General features: G+C 40.6%; 1 protein-coding gene and 1 pseudogene across 1 annotated transcript; both read right to left on the bottom strand.

The window, feature by feature from the left end:
• Window positions 1-13,973: 13,973 nt before the first annotated feature.
• LOC126599302 (subtilisin-like protease SBT3.10) lies at window positions 13,974-17,559 on the bottom strand. Its single transcript, XM_050265654.1, has 10 exons — window positions 17,163-17,559; window positions 16,979-17,070; window positions 16,774-16,871; window positions 16,545-16,697; window positions 15,809-16,470; window positions 15,635-15,726; window positions 15,307-15,546; window positions 15,107-15,221; window positions 14,819-15,011; window positions 13,974-14,742 (listed from the first exon to the last, which is right to left on the bottom strand). Exons 1-10 carry the CDS (start codon window positions 17,307-17,309, stop codon window positions 14,177-14,179), a joined length of 2,358 nt encoding a protein of 785 aa, XP_050121611.1. The 5' UTR covers window positions 17,310-17,559; the 3' UTR covers window positions 13,974-14,176.
• Window positions 17,560-19,303: 1,744 nt separating this feature from the next.
• On the bottom strand, window positions 19,304-26,901 carry LOC126599303 (subtilisin-like protease SBT3.4; annotated as a pseudogene).
• Window positions 26,902-27,219: the final 318 nt, after the last annotated feature.

Genomic DNA, 27,219 nt, shown 5'->3' with positions numbered 1-27,219 from the left:
TATAAGAGTATGAAAAACTAATAAAAATGACAAACTGCTGCAATTTGTATTAACATTTCTGGCACAACGTGAAAAAAGGTCTGTATAAGGCCTCTGTGTTTTCTATAAAATCTCATCCAATGTTCTTCGACATAATCAAGATTCTAAAAGACATTAACCGCTAGTCGAGCAGCGAGTTGGGGCTTAGCACTTAGGCAACTAGGCCGACGTCTACGCCGACTAAGTGGATATAAGTAAACCTGATATATTTTGTGTAAATAAGTGTCTGTTTATACTTAAAATATATATAATTTCATTAAAAATTACAAAATAAAATGGCATTATATTATAAAGTATTGGAACATAATGAAAACATGAGAAACAAGGATATAATGTGTTTTTATGTAAGTATGCAACAAGTCTCTTATAATTTATTGTAAAATATAAAATGCAAAATGAAAGTTATCTATTTTCTGTCTCAATGAATCACGACCTAGGCTGGTGCCTAGACGGGTCTAGACGGATTAGGCGAGTGTCTAGGCGGTCTAGATAGACACCTCAGCAGGTCTAGACGACTTTTCTTAATTTTTAAATTCCTATACATTAATAGGGACGATGACCAATCACCTAGCACCTAGGCAGTGCTAAGCAGGAAATTTTAGAACATTGGTCCTAATGCATATCAAAACCGTAGTGGCATATCAAAACCGTAGTAGAGCATAAATCAAATTTTGTTTGAATAAGTTGACCAGGGAAACATTAGTTTTTAAATTACGATATAAAGGGGATGGAAAAACATCCACTGTAATAACCCAAATTTTCACAGAAGTCAGCACCGAACCTTTGTGTCCCATCTGTGGTACGATTATCCTTGGCATTATGTTTCACCTGCATATATATGTGCGATGCCCTAGGAAGCCGCAAACTTAAGCATCAGACCAACTAAATGAAAAGACCACGGACACCCCCAACTTTTCCACTCTTTTGTCGTTTGAAGAAGGGATGTGATATCCACATATCCCATTTTACTTCTCACACATCTTTCTAATTTTCGGCCGTCGGATTTGATGAATGGAAGAAGATCAACGAACAAAAATTAACAAAGGTGTGTGAGAGGTAATTTAGGATGTGTGGATAGCACACCCCTTGAAGAAAGGGGAAGGGCAATATGGTATACACCCAGCTATATATATTAAGATTATGATTGAGGTTTAGACATATTGATTAATACCTGTAGTCTAACATGTTACGTTATATCGAGAGATTATAACTATAACTATTCGTGAAGTACTATCATATATGAATGCATGATATAAATATTCACATGTTAGCAAAATACAAGCTGTCAAACGTCGAGCAAAAAATTGTTTCTTTGTGTGATTTTAACGGTTGTTTTGCAATTTATTTATTAGTTTCAGTAGCCAAAGCATAGAATTTTCTAAATTTTAGTTTTCTTCTTTTAGTTTTTGTTCTTTACCATATATGTATGGACATGCACCTTAACTTAGCATATTAAAAACACGTAAAAAAGATAACAAAAGAAAGGGTTTTTTTTTTTTTTTGTCAAAGGATAAATTTTATTAAATTATAATAGAAACGTTTACATCTTCTGCAAGAATATTAAAAAGAAATTCAGAATCATAAGCATTCCACATGAACGAACCACCATGCCAGGTAGCATAAGAAGTCATTGCATGGGCAGCGAGGTTGCCACTCCGCTGAACATGCATAAACTTCACCTCTCTAATCTGAGACACCAAATTCTGAATATAAAAAATGAAGCATTCCAAATTTGCATCAATTGAGCATTCCCCATTTATCATGTTGATAAGAGAGAGAGCGTCAGACTCTATCTCTACCATTTCATAATGCATGTCCCTACATACCACCAAAGCTGCACGAATTGCAGCCGCTTCCACCATAGCTGCATCATTGAAAAACTCACCTCTCACCCTACCAGCCATGTGCAAAAGTCTCGCAAAATCTCGCAGCACCCACCCATAGCCACCTAACATTGATTTCCCACGCCATGCCCCATCACAGTTAATTTTCAAAGTCCCAAAACTAGGACGTTTCCATCGAACTTGTTGTCCAGCAAAAACCGACGTTGAAGGTTTCCAGCAGCGCTCCTTCTCCCTTGTCTTTTCTGGCTGGGCATTTCTAAACTCTTGAATATGGCTTCGTGATAAAACGATCGCATCCTTTGGAGTTCTATATGTACCTTCAAAAACCAATGCATTCCGACATTTCCATATTCTCGAAAGGCCAAAAACAACTTCCCTGTAGCAGCTCGTCTTTTACCGCTTCTGTTGAAATTTTTGGATTGCTAGGCCGGCCCCACTCTAACGACACCGATATTGTCCCCACTTAACCACCTGCACAATCCTCAGATGTGGGGTTTTACCACAAAAAACCTCGGTATTAGTTAGAGTGGGGTAATACTATTTAAACCCCTTTGGTTTTCTTCACCCCACCGATGTGGGACAGTTTAACAGCTTCATCCTTAAACCGTGCTACAATCTTCTTCCAACTTTCCAGAAAATCCACCCCTTTGACGGCATCCACATCAATCTGTAAAGGGCAGCAATACCAAAAGACCCGGCTAAATTCACACCCAAAGAACAGATGCTCCTCCGTTTCCTCAAACGAACCACACAAAACGCATGTCGTCTCCACTCGCATCCTCCTTCGGGCTAGATTCCTCCGCACCACCAAAGTATATTGTTGCAACACCTCCATATAAAAAACTTCAGTTTATTTGGCACTCTTAGCCTCCATACATCCTGCCAAACACGGTCAGACACCATACTCCTACTTCCCATTCCCGTACCCTTCCTATCCAATTCCCCATTCGCTTGAAGATCCATAGCCACTCCATAGCCACTTCTGACCGTATACTCTCCATTCCTAGAATAATGCCAAATTAGTTTATCATGACAACCATCTAAACTAATAGGCAACCCCAGTATAAGTTTTGCTTCCTCCTCTTCAAAATAGTTAAGTACCAACTCCTTTTTCCACGATCCCGTAGAATGCTCAAACAACTCCCCTACCATCACCGGCATCTCCGCATGCCTAGACCGTATACGGAACGTACATAACTTTGGAATCCAAGGATCATGTACAATCTTGATACTCTGCCCATCTCCAACTCTCCATCTTAGCCCCCGCTCCAAAATACGACGTCCCTGAAGTATACCTTTCCAACCCCACGAAGATCGCCTCCCTTGTTTTGCCTCCATAAATGATCTGTCCGGGTAGTATTTTTCCTCGAGAACACGAGCCAAGAAAGGGTGTTAAAGTCACAAACTTGAGTGTTGTTATATATATATATATATATATATATATATATATAAAATATTCCACACTCAAGCAGCTCAAGATGGTCTCTCTACATGATAATGAAATCTTTAAGGAAAGCCTTTTCTCACATATATGAAGAGGAGACATGAAATATCACTCCAATATTACTATTACCAACATAAACATGCATTATACTATAATCCATCAATATATTAATATACATGATATATTTATATATTATATTACAGTATGAGCGCCAACCTATAAGAAACTCTAGTCGCAAAGTATAGTGGGAACGATGACTAACTATGATGGAATGAATGTGCAAATATAAGACTGACGATGCTAGAAGTAACTAAAACAGAAAGAGGAAACATTAATCTTCCAATTTATTACTATGGTGACAAACTATGATGGAATGAATGTACATATATAAGACTGATGGTGCTAAAGCAACTTAAACAGAAAGAGGAAATCTTTTAAAAAAAAAAAATATCATCCTTATTTCTCTCATACACATACACTTCGCGTTCATCTCTAGCACAACAAAAAAAAACTAAAAGCAAAATGAAATGGCTATCAAATGACTCTCATATGTTATTTGTTAAATGTTATCACATATCTACGATATTGTTTCAACAGTCTCAAGAGGCAACTACACAATGGGTAAGTTGAAAAGACTATTCGCAATAGATTGAACCAAAATCGAGCTCTCTGTCCCTCCTGCTTCTCTACAACCCGTCTACCTCTCTCTCTCTCTCTCTATGACAGCATGGGTCTCACCCACCATGCTTGCAGCAAAGAAAGAAGGGTAAACTGTCATTTGACTGTTTGAACTATTACCCTAGTTGAAATTAACCTCTGAACTATTTTTTTGGTAAATTAACCCCTAGAATTATTTGAAATTAGCCTATTAATCTCTTGTTGATAGATTCCATCCACTATTTCATCAAATTCAAGGACAAATTAGTCTTTCCATTGTTAATTTTTATTTGTTAGTTATAACCATCAATAAAATTATGACATATGGACACAAAATAATGTGAAATGGTCCGTTATGTAACATTTGGTTTTTTATGTTTTGTTATTATGCTATATGTTTTACACATTATTTTGTGTCCATGTGTCATAATTTTATTTGTGGTCATTGTTGACAAGTAAGAATTGATGATAAAATGACTAATTTGCCCTTAAATTTGACGAAATGGTGGACAGATATAACTGCAAGGGGTTAATTGGACATTTAAATAGGTCAAGAGGTTTATTTACCAAAAAAATAGTTCAGGGAGTTAAACTGCAGTTTACCCAAGAAAGAAACAAATGATGAAACAACCTAACCCCAATCGCTCCGAAACCCTAAGGACAAAATGATTACCCTACCATACCCCTCTAACTTGTCATCCTCACCGTGTGATCTGAAGCCCAGATGGTCACTCTCGTCATTTTGACTCCCAAAGGACTGGGCTTAAACTAATTGATGCGAAAGCCCACAGAAGGCATTGTTGCAAATAAGGTGAAATTGGATGACAATTCATTGACTGTAGCTAAGCTACAGCCAATTCCTCTTCTACTTAAAAAAAAAGATAATAAGCAATTCAGCCCACTCAATACTGCAGGTTTTAAATATGTGTTAAACCCGTGGAATATATGAAAATGTATTTACATCCTCATGATCAATAAGGAAAAATATGTCTTAAACCTGTAGAATATCTTACGTAGCTTATACCTATTATGGTAGGAACAAAATAAGAATCTTCAAATAGAAAGACAAAGGATGTAACACAACAGATAGCTCACCAAAAAGCTCTAGCCCTTTAATAGTGGTGACACATTGCCACTTGTTACACATGACCTTTTTAATTGTAATTTCTTTCTTCTCCTTGAAAAAAAACATGACAGAACAAATTTCAAAAACCACATACTTGTTCAATATCTGGAACTAAAATTTTCAGTTTTTATATATATAAATTATGATCACATTTTGATCATTTTTTTAACAATCGATAATATCTACATTAAGAGGAGGATGTGGGTTTAGCTTCATACTGGGCTAGCAATAATATAGTTCAAATTCGCCTTTGGCGAGAATCAAACCTGATACTCTTACTTACAAGTGAAAAGGAATATCACTAGATCGTAATACTAAGTGACACATTTTGATCATTGACATAAAATAGAAATCATTGTATATTTGCACAATCAAGGATTTATGGAACTTAGAACTGAGAGCCAGAGCTTCAACCTCTGTGAAACCACCCTTCTCTCGAACCCTTAGCGATTGATTCTTGCATCATCCATACCATAAAACTTGATCAATCAATCGAAGATTTATAAAAGTTTTGAATTTTAACCTCAAGTACAACATGCAGACCCAAAATTTGATCCAAATGAAAGTTGGAGAATCCTAAAAAGAAAAAAAGGTGCTCAATTACATAACTTGGGTATTTCTTAAAACCCCTAACCCAGGATATTTTAAATTCTTAAATTTTCTGAGCAATGAAACACTATCAAAACTAACATGATTAAAGAAACTGCTAACAAAAAATTTTAGAGGTCATAAACTCTATAATAGGTCACGAACCATTCAAATCGAGATATGATTTCTACAATCTGAAATCAAAGAAATTAATAATTCATTTACTAATCTGTAATCAGAGAAATTGAAATAAAACATGAAACCATAGCACATGCTTCAGAACATTCACAATTACATTAACTCATTGGATTTCATTCTAGAATTTGATTTAATGGGTTTTTGTGGGGTCTTTCAGCTGGTTGAGGCCTAGACGGTTGGTAGAAAATTAATGGTTAGATTCAAATCTAGGCGAGCCAACAAAGGTAGGGGAGTTAAGAGGTACAGATCTCTCCTGATAATTAATATGGTAATAAGGGAAGCAACCACTTGCGTCGCATCACATAAATGCATCTGGAATTCAATTTTCACCAGATTCAGGTACTTCCTCCCAACAACCTATATTGCAATTCTAATTTCCTTACTTCAAACAATACGGATCAAGTTTAAGGAAAAAAAGAAGAAACACTACCCATCTGCAATCTCAGAGAGGGCCGTTACAATTTACCTCCAGTACACCTCTGAAAGCACCAATCAATCCGCAAGTTATACGAGGAGACAAATGGCACACCAAGAAGTGGAAAAGCTTGTGGTCCACCTTGAAAATTCTATAGACCTGTTGGCTATGGAGCATGGCGTGAAATTGGTCGGTACGACTCTGGTGAAAAGGACCCTCAACAAGTGGGGAGTCAGGAACATTCTTAGATCCACTTGGAAGGACTTCGGAGAAATAGATGTTAAATGGGTCAAGGAGAATACTTTTGTCATTACGGTCAAAGATTCAAGTATGGCAATAAAGATTCTTGAGCAGGTTCTGTGGGCAATGATGAAGAAAAACTTTTCTGTGAAGATGTGGCCATTGGAACTTGCTTTAGAGGAAGTCAGGATGGAGATTGTCCTATTTTGGATCCAGATCAGGGGGTCCCCCTGGCCCTCACTACGAAACCAAATGTTCGTCGTCTAATGCAGGAGGCTGGGGAGTTCATAGAGATGGAGGACCCCATCAAAGCTCTGGGTTTTCTAAGGGTGAAGCTCAATATCAACACCTCGACCCCTTTAGTTAATGGATGTTGGCTAAGAAGAAAGTAGAACAGAGACACTTGGGTGGAGTTTAGTTATAAACGCATACAAGATTTTTGCTACCAATGTGGGTGTATTGGTCATGCAAATACGGAGTGTATGTTTGAGCCAAATACATGGGGGCTGCTGGCTTTGGAGAATGGTCCAAGGCAGCGCCAATCAGGGGGATAGTGGAGGCTATAAGGCCCATGACTGTTGGGATGGGTGACATGAGGCATGTTGGAGCTGTGAGAAATAGTTTATTACCACCTTCTCAGAAGGTAGAACGTACGTCAAGGTCGGAGACACAGGTGATGGGTAGCAACAATGTCTTGACCCCTGAGCATGGAGATTTGTCATCGCCACCATAGCGGGGGAGGAAGATATGGCACAGGAAACCAAGAATGGAGGTTGGGACGGCGGATCTACCCCATCAATGAGCTGGGAGGCCTGACCTCTTGGAATGTTAGACAGGAAGGGTGTTCCTAAGCTCCTAGTATTGTTTTACCTAGGCAATTGGAGAACAGACACACAATGTCGATCAAGGAAATAAGTGAAGAAAATCACATTCTCTTGGGTACTGAAGTTGCGGGCTCGAGTGGGGTGGAGATACTAAGAAGGGAGCTAACACCAGTTGGTAGTCCTATGAAGAGAAGAGCAGAAGTATAGGGTATTGAGTTGATGCAGTCTCCACATAAGAAAAACATGGCTCTCGAAAGCACTGAGGTGAGAAAGAAGACTATGGCAAAAAAGTTGAGAGAAATGAGTGCTCAGGAGATATGCTTGATGGTGGAGCGAGCTATCTATGCTGAAGATGAACTTTAGGAAGTCCCAATTGAGTACCAAGATAAGTGGGAATTTATGGAAGAGGTCTTGGAGGCCAAGAGGATTGCTCTTATAGCTAGGAAAATATGCAAGACAGCTCGAGGTGGTGGCGGCTGGCCCTCAACAGCCGCACGTTCGCCATGATACACCTCTTCTGGAACTGCCAGGTCTTAGGTTAGACAAGGCAGTTCGAGCCCTTCATAGGCATATAAGAAAGTAGAGACCCTCTATGATCTTTCTATTGGAAACGAAAATGAAAGATCATAGAATTGATGGAGTAAGGAGGTAAATGGGTTTTGGTAGGGGTTTTAATTTGCCTCCAATTAGGAGAGCTGGGGGTCTTAGTTTGTGGTGGGATGACTTGGTAGAGGTAGAAATTTTATTCTCTTTAAAACATGTGATCGATGCTCATGTGCGGGAGAATGATGCTCAGTTGTGGGTTTGAGTTAACGGTATATATGGTACCTTATATAGACGGAAAAATGAGGAATTTTGGGGGTGGATGACTTCCCATTTCACTCCCACCGAGATGCCTTGGATTTGTGGCGATGATTTTAATGAATTTATATGGGACTTTGAAAAAGCCAGGGGGTCTACAGTGTTATACAATCGGCCCCGTTACCCTGAGGAGTTTATGAATGCCATGGAGTTGATATATCTGGATTTTAATGGCCCTGCTTTCACATGGAGAGGCACGAAAATGGTATGTTGGTGGAAGAACGCTTGAATAGGGGGCTGGTCAATAAAGGTTGGCAGGACCTTTGGTCTAACACCACGGTTACCCACGACATGGTCTTAGGTTCTGATCACTGCCCACTATTTATCCAAACTGAGGAGGAGTGTAAAGAGGTAGTGAAAAATTGCTAGGAAAAGCTCGAGGATGGGAGTGCCCCGGTGCGGTGGGTGAAAAAGATTAACAATCATCGATCCCATTTAATTAGGTGGAGTCGTGACAAATTCAAGAAGCGGGGAGGACAGATTGAGGTACTTCTCGGTTAACTTTGTGATCTACAAAATAATTGGGGGATAAACATGGATGAGATTCGGGAAAAAGCCAAGAGGAGAGCTACTAACAGCAACGATCTCAGGTGAAGTGGTTGAGAGAAAGTGATGCAAACACGATGTTTTTTCACCAATCTACGCTGCAGTTACGTAGGAGAAACAAGGTGTTAAAGATTAAAGACGGAAATGGTGTTTGGGTGGATGACCCCAGCCGGGTCCATCAGTTGGTGGATGATCACCTTATTAACACTTTCATGACCAGGGGAAGTAGAAGTTGGGGATCTCTGCTTGATTGCCTGACTCTGAAGGTTTCGAACTAGATGAATGAGATGTTGAATGCTCCGATTCTGAAAAAGGAGGTCAAGGCTGCTATAGTTCACATAGGTGGTCTCAAAGCCCCAAGACCAGATGGATTTTAGGGAGTTTTTTTATCAATCATTTTGGGAAAGCATTGTGGGAGATGTGAATGCGTTGATTAGAACCATGATTAATAGAGAGGATGACCCAAGAATGATTAATTCTACTCACATCGTGTTGATCCCAAAGGTGCAAAATCCTGAGTCCGTAACTCAATTTTGGCCTATAAGCCTTTACAAGTACTCTTACAAAGTCCTATCAAAAGTTTTTGAAAATAGGCTAAAGCCTATACCGCTGGACCTTATTTCACCAACTCAAAATGCTTTTGTTGCGGGCAGGCAAATTCAGGATAACATCGGTATTGCCCATGAGTTGTGTCATTTCCTCAAAAAGAGGAAAACAAAATGCAAGTTTGAAGTTGGTATTAAACTTGACATGTAAAAAGCTTATGATAGAGTGGAATGGGATTTCCTAGATGTGATCATGGAGAAATTGGGATTTAATGATGTCTGGAGAAAGCTATTTACGGGCTGTGTATCCTCGGTGAATTTTGCTGTCATCCTTAACGGGCAACCAGGAAAAAAGTTCACCCATTCGTGTGGTCTTTGGCAAGGCGATCCCCTTTCTCCATATTTATTTCTTTTTGTGGGTGAGGTTTTGTCCAGAATGTTACATGGGGCTGTGGAAATGAGGTTACTGGATGAAGTTAAAATGAACTCAGGAGGGCCGGTCATCTCCCATATTCTTTTTGCAAACGATATGTTAATTTTCCTAAAAGCAGATAAGAAGAATTGTAGGAATTTGGTCAACCTATTGGAGACTTATTGCCTGGCCTTGGGATAGGGAATCAATTTGCAAAATTCGAGTGTGTTCTTCGAGGCCAGCATCTCGACTTGTGTTTCTACTGAGCTTGGCGATATCTTTGGCATGCCAATGATGAATAACCTAGGTACTTACTTGGGGGTTCTGGCCATCTGGGGGCGCTCAAATAAAATGGGACTGGCTTATGTGAAGGGTAGACTTTTAGGGAAATTACAAGGATGGAAACAAAGCTTTTTTTCAAAAGCGGGGAAGGAAGTTATGATAAAAGTCGTTGCCCAAGCTATCCCCGCTTATCCCATGAACATTTTCAAGTTCCCTGCCGGGGTGTGTGCTGAAATGGATGCCATGATTGCTGGATTATGGTAGGGGGACTCAGGTGGGGCTAGAAAAATTCATTGGGTTTCAATGGAGACATTGGGCCTCCCAAAGAGTATGGGTGGTTTAGGTTTTAGAAGTTTTTAGGAATTCAATAATGCTCTTCTTGCCAAATAGTGTTGGCATTTTATACACGAACTAGATTCGCTTTGGGCTAGAACTCTTAAGGCCCGATATTTCCCGAACTGTTCTTTCTTGGAGGCTAAAAAAAGAGGTTGGGCCTCTTGGGCTTGGACCAGTCTCCTAGCAGGACGTTAACTGTTTCTTGATGGTGCTCATTGGCAGATTATGAGTGGGATGGATGTTTGAGTTTGGGTCGATAGGTGGCTCCCTTCCTTACCGTTGGGACGCCCCACCCCTTCTTGCACGGTTGTAGTGATTGGGAACACTTGGGTTAGCTCCCTTATCTGCTCGGACTTTAGAGAATGGGATATCAACTTCCTCCTCCCGTTCTCTCTATTCGGGAGATATTTCGACAATCCAGGACACTCCCATTGGTGTTTCTTGAAGGAAGGATCGACTTATTTGGGCTACAAGAAAAAATGGTAATTATTCTGTTAAGTCCGAATATCTATGGTTGCAATCTCGATCTTTCACTTCTAGGGACCATAGACTTTCCTCTTCCCGAGCTGTAGTTGTTGGGGTTTGGAATTGTATTTGGAAATTTGAGGTGCATTCGAAGATCCGTCATTTCCTTTGGAACACCCTCTATAACACGACGACTACTATGGCAGCTTTATACAGAAGGCGATCCGCTTCCATTCCTATTTGCCCAATCTATAGGTGCCAAGAGGAAACAATTGAACATCTTCTTCTTTTTTGTCCTTGGGTAGCTCTCATTTGGCTTGGTGGGGTGCTAATGTATCAAGTGATCAGAGATAGTAGCTTAACTGGGGTGTAGTGGTTGCAGGCTATCGTCTCCTCCAACCTAGGGTCCAATGCAAACAATAGCTGGGTGCGGGCATATGTGGGCTTCTCTTGCTGGCACATATGGAAATCCCGATGTGAGTTTGTGTTCAACCAGGTGCTCATCAATTCCTCCAAGGTTATTGCAACAATTTCCATCTCAATGGGGGAATTCGTTGTTGCATGAGGTAGTTTAAATGACACGGGGATCTCGGCTTCGGTCAGGGTGGGGCAGCACCTCAGATGGTCTTCTCCAACGGCTCCTTTTTATAAGGCTAATGTTGATGCAAGTTGATCGCGGCTAAATAATACTGGTTTTGTTGGGGTTGTGGTGAGAACTGCGGATGGTAATTTTTTTGCAGCGGCAAGATACTCCATTGCGGCTTCAAGCGTCGCAGCGGCGGAGGCCTTTATGCTGCTTCATGGGTGTGACATGGTTTCCTTTTTAGGTTTGAGTTCGATTGTTTTCGAGTCTGATTCATTGGAATCTATTTCGTGCCTTAATGTTTCGATGGATGATGGTTGTTGGGAGGCTTTCCCGATCTTGGTGAAAATCAAGGAGTTGGGTGAGTCTTTTCAAGACTATCGCTGGTCTTGGGTTCCAAGATTAGCCAATGTAGCAGCAGATTCTCTTGCGTCGGCAAACAATCCGGAGATGTGTGATGTCATTTGGGCTGATAGACCCCTATCTTCGTTGGTGCATGTTCTGAACAATGACAACTTACCTTGTCCTCATTAAGTTTTCTTTGGTAGTGTAAGGGGCGACGCCTTTGCATGGTTGCAGTGTCCCCCGTCTTGTACCCCTCTACGCTATTCTTTCTCTGTTTGCTTTCTTTGCCTCGTTTGTAGGCTTTCTTTGTAAGTTCTGACATCTTTGCCCTGGAATGAAAATTCTCTGTTTCCAAAAAAAAAAAAAAAGAAACTTTACAAAATCCAAGGCTTGAAATCAAACAATTATGCCACCAAACAAATTATTAGAAGAAGAACTGGATGCTTGTTGTGCCTAAAACTATCAAATAACACCTTATCCTTTTATCAGTCATTTGAAACATTAACATTCTAGGACGATTTGACACTACACCACACAACACAACAAAATTTATTCGACAAAACCAAAAAATGAATCCAAAACCTCCACCAAAATACATTCACCCGTTATTACCTAAAGCTTGACATTGATTGTCATTTGCAAATGTGGTTTAGATAATTAAATTTACAGTTTGTAATTTACATATTTCAATGTAAATATAATTTTTTATGTTCACTAAATAAATTCAAAAAAAAAATGAAAATAGGAAATATCACCTATTTAAGTATGCGGTGGGTTTGGCCCTGCATTCTTAGTTGTGTGAGATACACGGTGGATATTAACTAATTATGCAGTATGTCATGTTATATCAATGTCAACATTTCATTTTACTAAAAATAACCCCAAAGATTGAATAATAAAACACAACTTGCCAAGAATAAGCCTGCACTGCATCAACATGCACCCAAAGGAAAAATAAAATTATAAACAAAATCGCAGAGAGCAAACATGCAGCAAAAACAAAAAAAATGTTAGAAATACCGACCTTTCACTGCGATTCTAGCGGAAACATTGAGGCTGATTCAACCTACAGATCAGGCACCACCCTCTCCTAAAACCAAACCCAAACGCAAGAAAGCTAAATAACAAATGAACTGATTCGATAAATTCACAAAATTAGCCACTTGAAATCGATCGGAGACTCACCAGGAAACCCAACCTTTTCTACCTACCATTGTAAAATAAAATTGCAATACTCCAAGCAATCCAATAATCACCAGAACCTAAACCTTTCCCAGTCATTCAAATTCACTGTTGCATTCATCAGTTTGCTCATTCATTCACACACAGTTATGAAAATCTTTTCTACGACCGTTGGGAGTAACGTTTAAAAAAAAAAATTAAAGAAAATGAAATCCCTAATCTGGAATTGTGAAGGGACACAACTTTAAAAACAAATAATAATTCGAAGATTTTAATAATTCACCAACCAGAATACTCACATCCTTCGGGTTGATGACTGCCAAATGCAAGGAAGAGAAGATACATACATCAAAAGGGCCACGGTGGTTAGCAGACATATTATAAAAATTACTGTTAAGCACTCGACTACAAATCCTAGAGTCTACAAACCTTACCATGTGTCAATCGTTTATTGAACAGGATGTGTTGTTAGCACTCAAGCCCAAGAGAAGAGCCCAACCTAAAAGACTAGCCTGATAGGTGGGAGAACCCCAATGACTTAAGTATCACTACACAATTGCTTGTGTAGCTGATGTGGGATCGTAACATTGCCCACCCCTTCGGAAGCTGACGCCCACATCGGCCCTTACACTGGTGGCTTTCACTCGGCGGCGCCCTTTGGTCGTCCTGTTAAGGTAGCCATTTCCAGGTCGTCCCTTTCACAATGTTGGTTAATCTAGCTTTGATACCAATGTTAGCACTCAAGCCCAAGGGAAGAGTCCAACCCAAGAGACTAGCCTGATAGGTGGGAGAACCCCAAGGACTTAAGTATCACTACACAATTGCTTGTGTAGCCGATGTGGGATCGTAACATGTGCACTTTTAAATTTTTAACAAAACGTTTATTAGACAATAATGCTACTAAAACTAAAACTTAGTTGCATAAGAGAATCTCTCATTTGACACCATCCAATATCATAGGGTCTTAAACATACATTAGATAATTTGCATAAATAAATATATAAATAAAAAGTGACAATGCATTTTGTTCAAATTTCATAATTTGACTATCCAATCTAGTGATATTTTATTCATAGATTTTGAAACTCAATCCAATTGGACATAGGCTTGAAATTTAGTCCAAGCCAATATCAATTGCATTAATTGCGTCAGGTATATATGCTTGAAGGCTAAAGCCTTCTCAGAAATTGGAGCAATCCTATATCTCAAATTTTATTATTCAGTCACATTGTTTCCCAGATTTCTCATACATAAACATACGATTCGAATCCGATCACGCGAATCGCTACTGGACTTCTGACAATATGCTCACCATCTGTCCAAGTTAGGCTCCCAAACTTGTAACCTCCATTCACTCTCTGGGCAGAGAAGAAGGTAACTTTGAAGGAAAGAATTTGGCTGGTTATATTGAAACTTAAACTTTGAGGCTCAACTGTCATTTTTACGCCAGAAGGAGCCTGCACCAATACCGTATACTTCGAGTTAATTTGTCCCACATTTGTCACGGTTCTTGTCACAGTTGTCGCCCTTTCGAGGTTTGGAATTGTGATAGAAGGGAGGTTGAGGTTCATTCCATGACTTTTCGTTGAGCAATTTATTGTGTTCTTGGTTAATCTAGTAATCGATGCGCTAGTGTCACCGAGGGAGCAGAGGAACTGAATGTAATCCTTTGTACTACTATCGAAGATGAGCCCCGGATCGATAGCCTTGTTGGGATCAACATGTCCTCCTCCCATGTCGAAAGGGTCAGCTACCTTGCGCATCAAGCCTTCAGCCGAAATACTTGTCCCATCTGTTCCAGTTTGGGAAGCTGCAATTTTCATAAAAGTTGAATGGTTAGTGTTGAAATTACATATGGTGTTGATTATTTTGGTTTTATGACTTGCCAGTAGTGACTAGAGCTGATTTTATTGCAGCAGGAGACCAATTTGGATGTGCAGATTTAATGAGAGCTGCTATTCCTGCGACATGAGGGCATGCCATTGAAGTTCCCGATAGCAGAGCATAACCGCTGCGATGTTCAGTGTCAAGTGGGCGAAATGCAGCTATGATGTCTACTCCCGGTGCAGCTATGTCCGGCTATGTTCATAGATCAAATGACATGATGAAAATATGAAGATAAAAAACATATTAGCACTTTTATTTATTTATTTATTTCGCGAGCCTTGCAGTACCTTAAGCACTTCTGGTGTCATGGAACTAGGTCCTCTAGCGGAGAAAGACGCAACTCGTGGAGAGATCCATTTCCCAATGGTAGTTTTTGGATCACTGAGCTTTGCAATCGAATGCCTTCATAGCGTAGTGGAAAAATTAGTTTGTGTCATATATGTGAACATTTAACTTCTAACGTTGTATCGATCTTCATATGCCTTACCTTGCTCTTCTGATGTAGGAAAGTATTTGTGTCCCTACTTCATAATCTACACTGATGCATGGAATGTCGCATGAACTGAGCCCGTCATCACGAAACTGTGCGAATATAAGTCCAACCCCTCCCGCATCCTTGACGGTGGTTGCAGCAGACTCGATGTCCTGTTGATCTGATTTTGAGAAACAAAGTACTATTTTCCCTGAGGCTAATGTTGCATTGAGACTTCCAGGCTGACAATCCTTGCTTGAAGTAACATGGAAGATTGTGACACAAGGTACATAAACACAAAGATAAACCAAGATAATAATTGAAACAAAAGAATATGTCTCACGCTGAATCATCTGTTGGGTCTATAGCTATGCGTTCAGAGTATGTGATGCTAGCGAATTCACGGTTGTATTTTCCAGCATCAATAGATTGGCCCTGCAAAACACAACCATTGCAAGAAATCTTAACCAACTGCTTTATATTCTAGACGTTTAATCCCAAGGATGATCTAGTTTACCCAAAGAGTTTGATTGTTTCCGAGTGTAATGGCTGTCGGAAAGGCCCTGTCGATTGTGGTGGCTGCAACAGTGATGAGCCATGGGGCAGTGTTTACAATGGTTTGTGAGATAGGGCCATCATTTCCTGCTGAGCAAACTACTGTAATTCCCTTCGTCATTGCATGAAACGAACCAATTGCGATTGAATCACGCTGATCAACGTATGAGAACAAAGGAATCTCATTGCCCACAGAAAGAGAGATGATGTCTACTCCATCATGAATGGCCTTGTCAAATGCCTTTAGAAGATCAGCATCGGTGCATCCTTCGAAGGCCCAGCAGGCCTTGTAAATTGCCAAGTGAGCAAGAGGGGCTCCTCCTCTGGCTAGCCCGGAAGCAAGTCCTCTGTAGTTGGCATTCTTCACAAAATACCCAGCTGCTGTAGAAGCTGTATGAGTGCCATGTCCAATTCCATCCCGCGGTGACAGAAAGTCCACATTGTCGGTTTTGTTGAGATTTTGGAACTGATTCATCGCACCTTTTCTAAACCAGCGTGCACCAATAATTTTTTTGTTGCAATTTGTGGAGTTGAAGTATTCCCCCTGCTGGCAAATGCCTTTCCAATGTGATGGGATAGGACCCATGGCGTCATCATTAAAGCTTTCGGATTCAGGCCAAACACCTGCACAGATAGTCGCATTGGTATTCGACTACAATTTTAACTGTACTAGTATTTATCTGAAGGTATGTTTGTACCTGAATCTATTACACCAATGATAGTTCCTTTGCCCATGCTCTTTGTTAAAAGATTGCCCGACGAATACTTATGAATCCCAATGAAATCCCAACTTCGGGTTGTGTGGAGCTTGTGAACGCGATTCGGGATCACTTGGACAACTTCAGGAAACTCTGCAGCTTGCTGTGTTAGTCATGATTGCTGATAAAATGGTATGCTCATAATGTAATCTCTTGCTAAATACAATACCTGCTATTTCTTCTGCCTGAGATTCCGTTAATCTTGCAGCAAAGCCGGAAAATCCATACTTGTAGCTGTATATGATCGATCTATATGCATCTTGTTTGCTTCAAATAACCCAAGGGAGATTTTTATCTTTGTCTTCCATATCACCGAATGCAAGTTATATCGACATTAGAACTAAAGAAACGAATAATGTAGGATAAAGCCATACCTTCCAAACAAGGTGGTTAGCATTTTATGATGGAACTTTTTTGTCAACGCAGGATCATCATATTTCTTCTCCCCCAGATATACAATGTGCACCTGAAAACATTCCTTTGTCAAAAACCCGTGTCCAAAGAACGAAAAGAAAAAAGGAAATGGAGCTAAAACTTGAAAATACGCAATACACTCACTTCGCTTGTGGCATTAACAAATGTTACAGAGACATGGAGATAGTGTTGAAGTAAACAAAGAGCAAGAACCACAAGAGAGTAGTTGTTTTGTCTGCACATCCGGTTTCTTCTTGTATCCGAATCCATCAACGTATGGATCAAAGACATGAAAACTCTTGTGATTTCCTACTGCAGGTATTGCTTGATGGTAAAATCTGCAGACTTTTATAATCCAGCCATTCCCTGCATCTCCAAACTATAATGCAATAGTCCTAATGGACATGTGAAAAGTGGAAAATCCTTTTTACTGTTCTACTTCTGCCCTTTAATATTTGCTCAATCCATTGAAAAAGATGCAGGGCCAAAGACTTTCCAGTGTAAAGCTCCACATACGAAAATCATGCTTTACCATGTGAGGGTATCATTTCGGGTAGAAATTTTTTGCTCAAAACTTTGAATAATTTGCTTTTATCTACTTCCCCAGCCCTTTGTTGTGTCAACTTGAACGGTAGGGCACACACTTTCGGTGATGTATGCCGTCAACCAAGACCACCATTGCCAAGCATAATCTTTTCCAGCTCGTACAAATGAAGAGATTCTTTGGACAAGATATTTGTTCTTCATTAAAGGACGGATATTGGGTTGATAATGCATTGAGAAAATATTGATAAGTTTTGGGCTGGTTTGGTGTTGCTATGCTTTGAAAAAAAACTAGTTCTGCTGTGTTGTGAGAATAAGCAGCTGTGAAATAAAGCAGCAGAGTGTTTGGTAAACTTTTTTTTAAAAGTGCTTTTGAAATAAAGAAAAAACAGTATTATAGTGTTTGATAAATTTTTATGTAAAACAAATGTGAAAAAAAGCTGGTTTTTCAAAGCTGGGTTTTGCAGCTTTGTGTTTTTGGCTTTTTTTTTTCATCTAAAACTGTGAAAAAAAAAACAAAAGCTGAATGTTTACCAAACATAAAAAAACTCCCAGTTTTTTTTGATAGCCACTTTTTTTCAGAATCACCTCAATACTAAATTAGGGGTTGATGTTGACATGCATCAAGAGAAAAAGTATGAGAATATGTATCGTATTATACACAAAGAACAGACGTTCTGCCTAGAGAAAAAAGTATGTCAATGTGTGTTATATTATACACAAAGAACGTACGTCATTTCTAGAGAGAAAAAAGTAGGTCAATGTGTATCATATTATACACTTTGTTGTCTTGGCATTTTTGTTTATGTGCAGTGTACTTGAAGGATGTAGAGTTTAGGTAAATCATTGTGGTGCTGTAGTGTATTGAAGTAGGGCCCCTTATACACCTTTATTGGACTGCCTTTTATTTTTGGGGTCGAAATTGGACTGCCTTTTTATGAGAGGGCTGACGTGAGATTCCCCAGCCCACAAAGTTAAGAGCGCTGCTTTTGCCTTACATTAGTGGGACTCGGTATTCTTTTTCAAGATAAAGCAGGATTGTTTTGGGACGAAAGGCATTTCTGTAGAAGCCCCATAATGTTTGAAAAAGGAAGCATGATGACAACATAAGGTGAGTGTGATGGAGAAAGTTGATTATATCACCAGTTGTATATAATTATATGTTAATTCTGTATTACGTAATTAGATTTTTGCATTAGTTGTATATAAATATATATCTATTTTTCTCATCATATGTTACGTGACGAGAGAGATAAACATTAATACTATACAACTTCAGTGACATTCAAGAATTTCTCGAGTAAGATGACGTTAGAAAAGTTGCGGTTACAACTGACATTTTTCGGACAAATTGAGCATGTTCATCATTAAAAGTTAATGCTAAGAAAATTTGGTGAGATTCCTAAAGCAGGTTTTAGCCACTTAATCTCCCCACTAAGGAACCTGGTTCTCTGTTCCCCATTGCACCCACACAAAAAAAGAGAATCAAATTCCTTTTCTCTCCACTTTCATGAGAATTTCAATTCCACTTTGAAAGACAATGGAGTCTATAGTTGTTCATCAAGCATTCATACACTCCCTCATATTATTTTCAACTGTGCATTGTATAATCTACAAACTATGCTCACAAAAGAGAGGGGAAGCAGACCTAATCTTTGGAAATATTCCCGTTATTATACGTACTCACTTATTCGATCATGTGTCTGTATTAATACAATTTACTGGATGAGTATATAATCTGCTCAATTGTCATCAGTATAGGATCGTATGATTTGTGTTCTAACAGATATGGGACTTGTCACAGCATGCACCCCATCAGTCCATGTCAGGCTTCTGAAAAAGTATGCTGTGTTCACTCGGTAGGTTGTGGAAACCGCAACTGAAAAGGAAATTGTCTTAACTGTAGAGTTGAAGACCAATGTCTCTAGCCTGACGACTACATTGATGCCTGGTGGAGGGTCAATTTAGGCTTTGAATGTTGAGTTGCTAGGACCAACGTTCGTTACACTTCGAGTGGGTGTTATAGGATTTCTTAGATTTGGAATGGTAATTGAAGGCATGTTCACATCAAGAATTGAAGCCTTTGGAAGTTGGAACAGGACATGATATGGCTTGTTTAACAAGTAGAGAAATAGCTGAGGTATTGTAGCCAAACGCACAAAGGTAGCTTATGTAGTCATTGGTGTCCATATCGTATGAGGCCAGGGTTCGCTGCCTTGTTCAGGTTCAATAATCCTCCTCCATAATCAAATGGATCCGCAAGCTTTTGCGCTGCCCCATCAGCAAAGATTGGCTCTCCAAATGGATCAGTCTTCCATGCTGCAAAAAAAAAAAAAAAAAAAGTTTTGCTATTATTAATGTGCTGATCTAATATCGAAACCATCCAATTTCGCTACATTATCAACACTTACTAGTGGACACTAACTATTATGGTTGTAGATCAACCTGTTGTGACTAGTGCTGATTTTATTGCAGCAGGGGACCAATCAGGGCGCAACGATTTTAGAAGTGCCACAATGCCTGCAATGTGGGGAGTTGCCATTGATGTCCCTGATAGCAAGGCAAATACTCCATCCATTGCGGGATCATAAGAATTGGCCGCTAATATACTCACACCAGGCGCTGCTATACTTGGCTGCGACCAACAAAAAGCTATATTCAGCTTAATCTAAAGGTGCATTGCTTAACAGGACTAATGTGGTACCAAATTCTACCTTCAAAATTGCAGGAGCGATGGAATTAGGTCCTCTAGCAGAGAATTTAGCAACTTTACTCGATACAGGCTTTCCCTTCAGTGTCTTAGACGTGCTCAGTTCTACAATAGGAGATTTGTGTACCACAAAGAACAACAACAACAACAACAACAACAAAGTCTTTTCCCACTAAGTGGGGTCGGCTATATGAATCCTAAAACGTCATTGCGCTCAGTTTTGTGTCATGTCCTCCGTTAGATCCATGTACTCTAAGTCTTTTCTTAGGGTTTCTTCCAAAGTTTTCCTAGGTCTTCCTCTACCCCTTCGGCCCTGAACCTCTGTCCCGTAGTCACATCTTCGAACCGGAGCGTCAGTAGGCCTTCTTTGTACATGTCCAAACCACCGTACCGATTTTATCTCATCTTTCCTTTAATTTCGGCTACTCTTACTTTACCTCGGATAACCTCATTCCCAATCTTATCCTTTCTCGTGTGCCCACACATCCCACGAAGCATCCTCATCTCCGCTACACCCATTTTTTGTACATGTTGATGCTTCACCGCCCAACATTCTGTGCCATACCGCATCGCTGGCCTTATTGCCGTCCTATAAAATTTTCCCTTGAGCTTCAGTGGCCTACGACGGTCACACACCACGCTGGATGGACTCTTCCACTTCATCCATCCAACTTGTATTCTATGGTTGAGATCTCTATCTAATTCTCCGTTCTTTTGCAAGATAGATCCTAGGTAGCGAAAACGGTCGCTTAAGTATATAAATGGATAGAGACATAAAAGTAAACACAAGATGTACGTGGTTCACCCAGATTGGCTACGTCCACGGAATATAGGAGTTCTCATTAATTGTGAAAGGTTTACACAAGTACATAGGTTCAAGCTCTCATTTCGTGAGTACAAGTGAATGATTTAGTACAATTGACATTAGGAAATATTGTGGGAGAATGATCTCGTAATCACGAAACTTCTAAGTACCGAAGTGTGGTATCGTCTTCACTTGCCTTATCTGTCTCATAGGTAGATGTGGCATCTTCTCTGGAAGTACTCTTCCTCCATCCAAGGGTGGTATCTTTAACTGGTGGAGATGCACAAGGTAATGTATCAATTTCACTTGAAGCTTACTTGTAGTTTCAGGCTTGGTCAAGCGCGATACAAACCATGTAGTAGGAGTCCCCCAAGTCGCCGAGCTAGGGGATCTGCTGAAAGAGGTGACAGATAAGGTAAGCAATCAGAGCTCCAAGCAACCAGTCCTAGATCAGAAGTTTGATTTCGAGTTCCGGCTGATTGTTCTCATTCTCCCTATCTTGCAGGCAGCATGAAGGATAAAGAAAAGAAAAATGAGAAGAGATGATATGAGATACTTTTGCTTTTGAAGAAGTAACTTTTCAACAGGCTTATTCTTGAACTGGGCTGGAGGGTTTTCTGGTTTCCTCCAGAGTGTAAGGCCGACTAAAGAATTTGAGGGTCAAAACAAGTCCATCAAATCTAGAGTACGTTCAACCCTGCTGATATGGGATACTTTTGGTTTTGACAAAGTAGTGGATGTATCGGCACGTGTGCTGTTACGCTTATCTCCACATGCTTCTTTGTATCCTTCTCACTTGCCCTATCTGTTCCTCAGACAGATGCGGTATCTTCCCTGGAAGCATAAGATGTTGAAAATGAGTACTCGAGAGCAATGCCAGGTAAGTAATCAGGTAAAGGGTTCCAGGCAGTCAGTTCCTGACTGGAAGCTTGATTCCAAGTGCTTTCTGATTGCTCTCTTTCTCCCTGTCTTGCAGGTAAGAACAAGGCCAAAGGAAAAGACAGGGAAAAAACATGATATGGGATACTCTTGCTTTTAACCCTGATGATATGAGATATTCTTGCTCTGGTATAGCTTGTTTGCAGAGGTATTATCGGGGGGAAAGAAAGCTGAATATTTCGAAATGCTTCGTTTGGAGTGCCCTCTCAGATATGAGAAAGGGTTGAGCATTTTTGCAGGTCTGCCTGTCCGTTGGGGATGAAGGTCGACATATATAGGAGTCTCCCTAGTAACAAGTAGTAATGCTATTCCTTTACCCTGCTTGGTCATAACACGGTAGTGAGAGCTGACAGCTTCACATGTTTTAACTCTGTCAGAGCACTTTGAAAAAGTGGTATGTGGTATCTGGAAAGCTGTTGTTGTGTGTGAAGATTACAAACAAGCAATCCTGTCGGGGATATGGCTCTCGAGATTTGAAGAATGATGCCTCTTCGATTTTTGAGAAAGCAATCCTACTGGGGGTCTGGCTCTCGAGATTCGGAGAGCGGTGTCTCTTAGATTTTTGAGAAAGTAATCATATTGGGAGTCTGGCTCTCGAGATTCGGAGGGCGGTGCCTCTTCGAATTTTGGAGCAAGCAATCTTGTTGGGAGTGTTTTCTCGAATGTGAGTAAAGGTTGGGCATGTTTGCTAGTCTACCTTGCCACGGAGCATAGAGGTTGACACACATGGACTTTCCAATTATCCAGCAGTGGTACTGTTCCTTTACCCTTGTGGGTAATAATATGGTAGCTAGACCTTCAAAATTTATGTGTCTAAACTTTGTTAGTGTTGTTTCTTTGCTATTTTTTTACCCTTCTTGGTCAGAGCGATGTAGTGGGAGCTGCAAGCTTCACGTGTCTCAACTTTGTCAGAGAATTTTGGCAAAGTTATCTGTGGTACCCATGAGCTAATGTTGCATGTGGAAAGTGGGTGATTGAACAGTAAGATTCATGTGCTTTCTACTTCACCAGAAATCTTTGACAGAATGCCCGTAATTTCCGCAAAGCTGAGTGTGCGTGTGACAGGTGCTGACAAGGCTGAAAAAGTAGGTGCCTCTTCGATTTCTGAGATCGGCCCTTGTGGTCTCTGAGCTGCCCAGCTTTTGAGAAAGCAAGCGCTTCTTCGATTTCTGAAATCGGCCTTCGTGGTCTTTGAGCAACCCAACTTTTGAGAAAGCAAACGCCTCTTCGATTTCTGGGATCGACCCTCGTGGTCTCTGAGCAGCCCAGCTTTTGAGAAAGCAAACGCCTCTTCGATTTCTGAGCAGGCGCCTCTTCGATTTCTGAAGCTCCGTCGAGTGCAGATTTTTATAGAGGTTGGCATTAAGTTCCAAAGCACACTTGAATCTCCACCAGTAAAAGCTCCATTCTTGCACTTCTAAGATCTTGATTTGTCCGACCTCTTCTCTCTTTAACACCTTTGAAAATGTCTGGCCCATTCGACCGTCGTTTTGACTTGAACCTTGCTGAAGAGGCAGCCACGCCTTCTCCAGACAACATATGGCGCCCATCCTTCGTCTCCCCTACTGGTCCTCTTACCGTTAGGGATTCCGTGATGAAGAATGATATAACCGCTGCGGTGGTGGCCAGGAACCTTCTCACTCCCAAAGATAACAGACTACTTTCCAAACGGTCTGATGAGTTGGCTGTTAAGGATTCTCTGGCTCTCAGTGTTCAGTGTGCAGGTTCTGTGTCTAATATGGCCCAACGCCTATTTGCTCGAACCCGCCAAGTTGAATCATTGGTGGCTGAAGTGATGAGTCTCAAACAGGAAATTAGAGGGCTCAAGCATGAGAATAAACAGTTGCACCGCCTCGCACATGACTATGCTATAAACATGAAGAGAAAGCTTTACCAGATGAAGGAATCTGATGGTCAGGTTTTACTTGATCATCAGAGGTTTGTGGGTTTGTTCCAAAGGCATTTATTGCCTTCGTCTTCTGGGGTTGTACCGTGTAATGAAGCTCCAAATGATCAACCTCTGATGCCTCCTCCTTCTAGGGTTCTGTCCAGTACTGAGGCTCCGAATGATCCCCCTCCGGAGCCTTCTCTTTCTGGGGCTCTACCGACTGATGAAACTTCTCCTAAGCAACCTTTGTGAAGGCTCCCTCTTGTTTGTTTATTTTGACTCATGTATATGTACATATTTGTAACTTATCGGGGATATCAATAAATAAGCTTTGCTTCATTTCAACGTATTGTGTTAAATACACCAAAGCCTTCTTCGCTAAGTTCTTTGAATTTTTCTTTTGTTAAAGCTTTGTGAGTGGAGCATGTAGGTTGAGGTAGTGTTCCCTTAATTTCCCGAGTGAGGAAAACTTCTCGGTTGGAGACTTGGAAAATCCAAGTCACTCAGTGGGGTCGGCTATATGAATCTTAGAACGCCATTGTTCTCGGTCCTGTGTCATGTCCTCCGTTAGATCCAAGTACTCTAAGTCTTTTCTTAGAGTCTCTTCCAAAGTTTTCCTAGGTCTTCCTCTACCCCTTCGGCCCTGAACCTCTGTCCCATAGTCGGATCTTCTAATCGGAGCGTCAGTAGGCCTTCTTTGCACATGTCCAAACCACCGTAACCGATTTTCTCTCATCTTTCCTTCAATTTCGGCTACTCCTACTTTACCCCGGATATCCTCATTCCTAATCTTATCCTTTCTCGTGTGCCCACACATCCAACGAAGCATCCTCATCTCCGCTACACCCATTTTGTGTACGTGTTGATGCTTCACCGCCTAACATTCTGTGCCATACAGCATCGCCGGCCTTATTGCCGTCCTATAAAATTTTCCCTTGAGCTTCAGTGGCATACGACGGTCACACAACACGCTGGATGCACTCTTCCACTTCATCCATCCAGCTTGTATTCTATGGTTGAGATCTTCATCTAATTCTCCGTTCTTTTGCAAGATAGATCCTAGGTAACGAAAACGATCGCTCTTTGGTATTTCTTGATCTCCGATCCTCACCCCTAACTCGTTTTGGCCTCCATTTGCATTGAACTTGCACTCCATATATTCTGTCTTTGATCGGCTTAGGCGAAAACCTTTAGATTCCAACACTTCTCTCCAAAGGTTAAGCTTTGCATTTACCCCTTCCTGAGTTTCATCTATCAACACTATATCGTCTGCGAAAAGCATACACAAAGGAATATCATCTTGAATATGTCCTGTTAACTCATCCATTACCAACGCAAAAAGATAAGGACTTAAGGATGAGCCTTGATGTAATCCTACAGTTATGGGAAAGCTTTCGGTTTGTCCTTCATGAGTTCTTACGGCAGTCTTTGTTCCTTCATACATATCCTTTATAGCTTAGATATATGCTACTCGTACTCCTTTATTCTCTAAAATCCTCCAAAGAATGTCTCTTGGGAGAATAATGATTCTAAAATGATTATAGTGGTGAAAAAATGAAGATATGTTGTGGAACGAATGTAGAACATTATCTCAGTGCCAAGTTCGTTGTCAACAACAATGCAGGGGAAGTCATTGCTGCAAGCACCCAAGAGATTACTAGGATTCCTTGCAATAATCACCCCAACTCCGCCTGCACTTCTAACAGCAAATACGGCACTGGCAATTTGTTCTTGCCCGGGTTCTGTTGTGAAGCAAATGACTACATTTCCAACCACTGGTGTGTTATTAAGTCTCAGGGACCCGCAGACACTGCAAGTGAGTATTTTGTGGTATGGTTTTGGTTCCCAAAATTGGGAGAAATTTACTTACAACGGGGATGCCACTATGGTGGTATCCAAGCCAATCACACACTGCCATGCATTTTAACTTTCCAGTACTGTAGTGTATGATTACCATGAGATCTGCCATAGTTGTTTCAGGTAGGTTTTTCTCTTCGACATCACCAGCAAACAAGAGAACAAACAAACTCTAAAAAAAGTGCAAATAAATACATTACCCGTACGCTGTAAGGAAGAGTTCTTGACCTTCTGGATACACCAAACCAGTAAAACCAACCTCTTTTCCTACAAACATGGCTTGCCCCTAAAATGTTTATCAAACAAATCAATGAAGAAAAAGGAAAACATTATGCTTAATCAGAAAAGGTTTAATCATATTACTGATCAATTTGGAGAATTAATTTGCAACATATTTTGTATGAGTTGCCGGTAGAGTGTTGTTATTTCCGAGTGTGACGGGCATGGGGAAGGATCTGTCGATGGTGGTAGCTGCAGCACTTATGATCCAGGGTGCTACATTCGCCACTGTCTGAGGATCAGGTCCAACATTGCCTGCGGCAAAAACAACAATAATACCTTTGGCCACGGCATGGAATGAGCCAATGGCTTTTACGTCGTGCTTATCAACCTCTGCAAACATAGGATTAGGATCGCTTGGGCTAATAGAGAGCGACAATACATCTACACCATCATTTATTACTTCATCAATAGCTCTAAGCATATCAGCAGCAGCGCATATGGAATTTGGCACATTCCAACATGCCTTGTACACGACCAAATGAGCCCGTGGTGCACCACCTCAGACTAATCCTAGGGTAAGCCCTTTGTAACTTGCATTGGCCACAAAGGAACCCGCAGCGGTTGTGGCAGTGTGTGTTCTATGTCCTTCTGCATCTTTTGGAGACAAGAACTCCGGAAATTCTGTGGTGTTGAATGGTTGCTCATTGTCAGCAAAGAATGCATCTATGAACCACTTTGCTCCTATAAGTTTTCTGTTGCAGTTTGTTGTGGCGTTGAAGTGCTCTCCTGATTCACATCGGCCCTTCCAACGGGTAGGGACTGGCCCGACCCCGTCATCATTTAGCATTTTCGACTCTCGCCATATTCTAGTGTCAATTATGCCAATGACAATCCCTTCTTCCATGTTGGTCTCATGCATAAAATTGGTTGGGGGAATGAAAAGAAAGGCCTAGGTTGTTAGCGTTAAAACGAATTTTAACCTTCCCTGTGAGCTGTGACTCACAGGTAATATGGAATCAAAACTGTTTACACCAATGAAGAAGATGATGTGGTGAGAGAAAGAGATGAAGAATGCAGAGAATATGACTCTGCAAAATGATTTCACTGTTTCATTCCACCGAGAGTGAGTGAGAAAAGTCACACTTCTCTTAATTGCAATTACAATTTAAACTTGGTAGTATTCAAAATTACATCCAACCAATCCTAGCCATCCATCTTACATCCTATAAGATGAAGA

The sequence above is a fragment of the Malus sylvestris genome, chromosome 14 (genome assembly GCF_916048215.2).
Source record: "Malus sylvestris chromosome 14, drMalSylv7.2, whole genome shotgun sequence".
Lineage (NCBI taxonomy): Eukaryota > Viridiplantae > Streptophyta > Magnoliopsida > Rosales > Rosaceae > Malus > Malus sylvestris.
The sequence above is the reverse complement of the archived record's forward strand: the minus strand, read 5'-3'. Positions and strand labels throughout refer to the sequence as shown.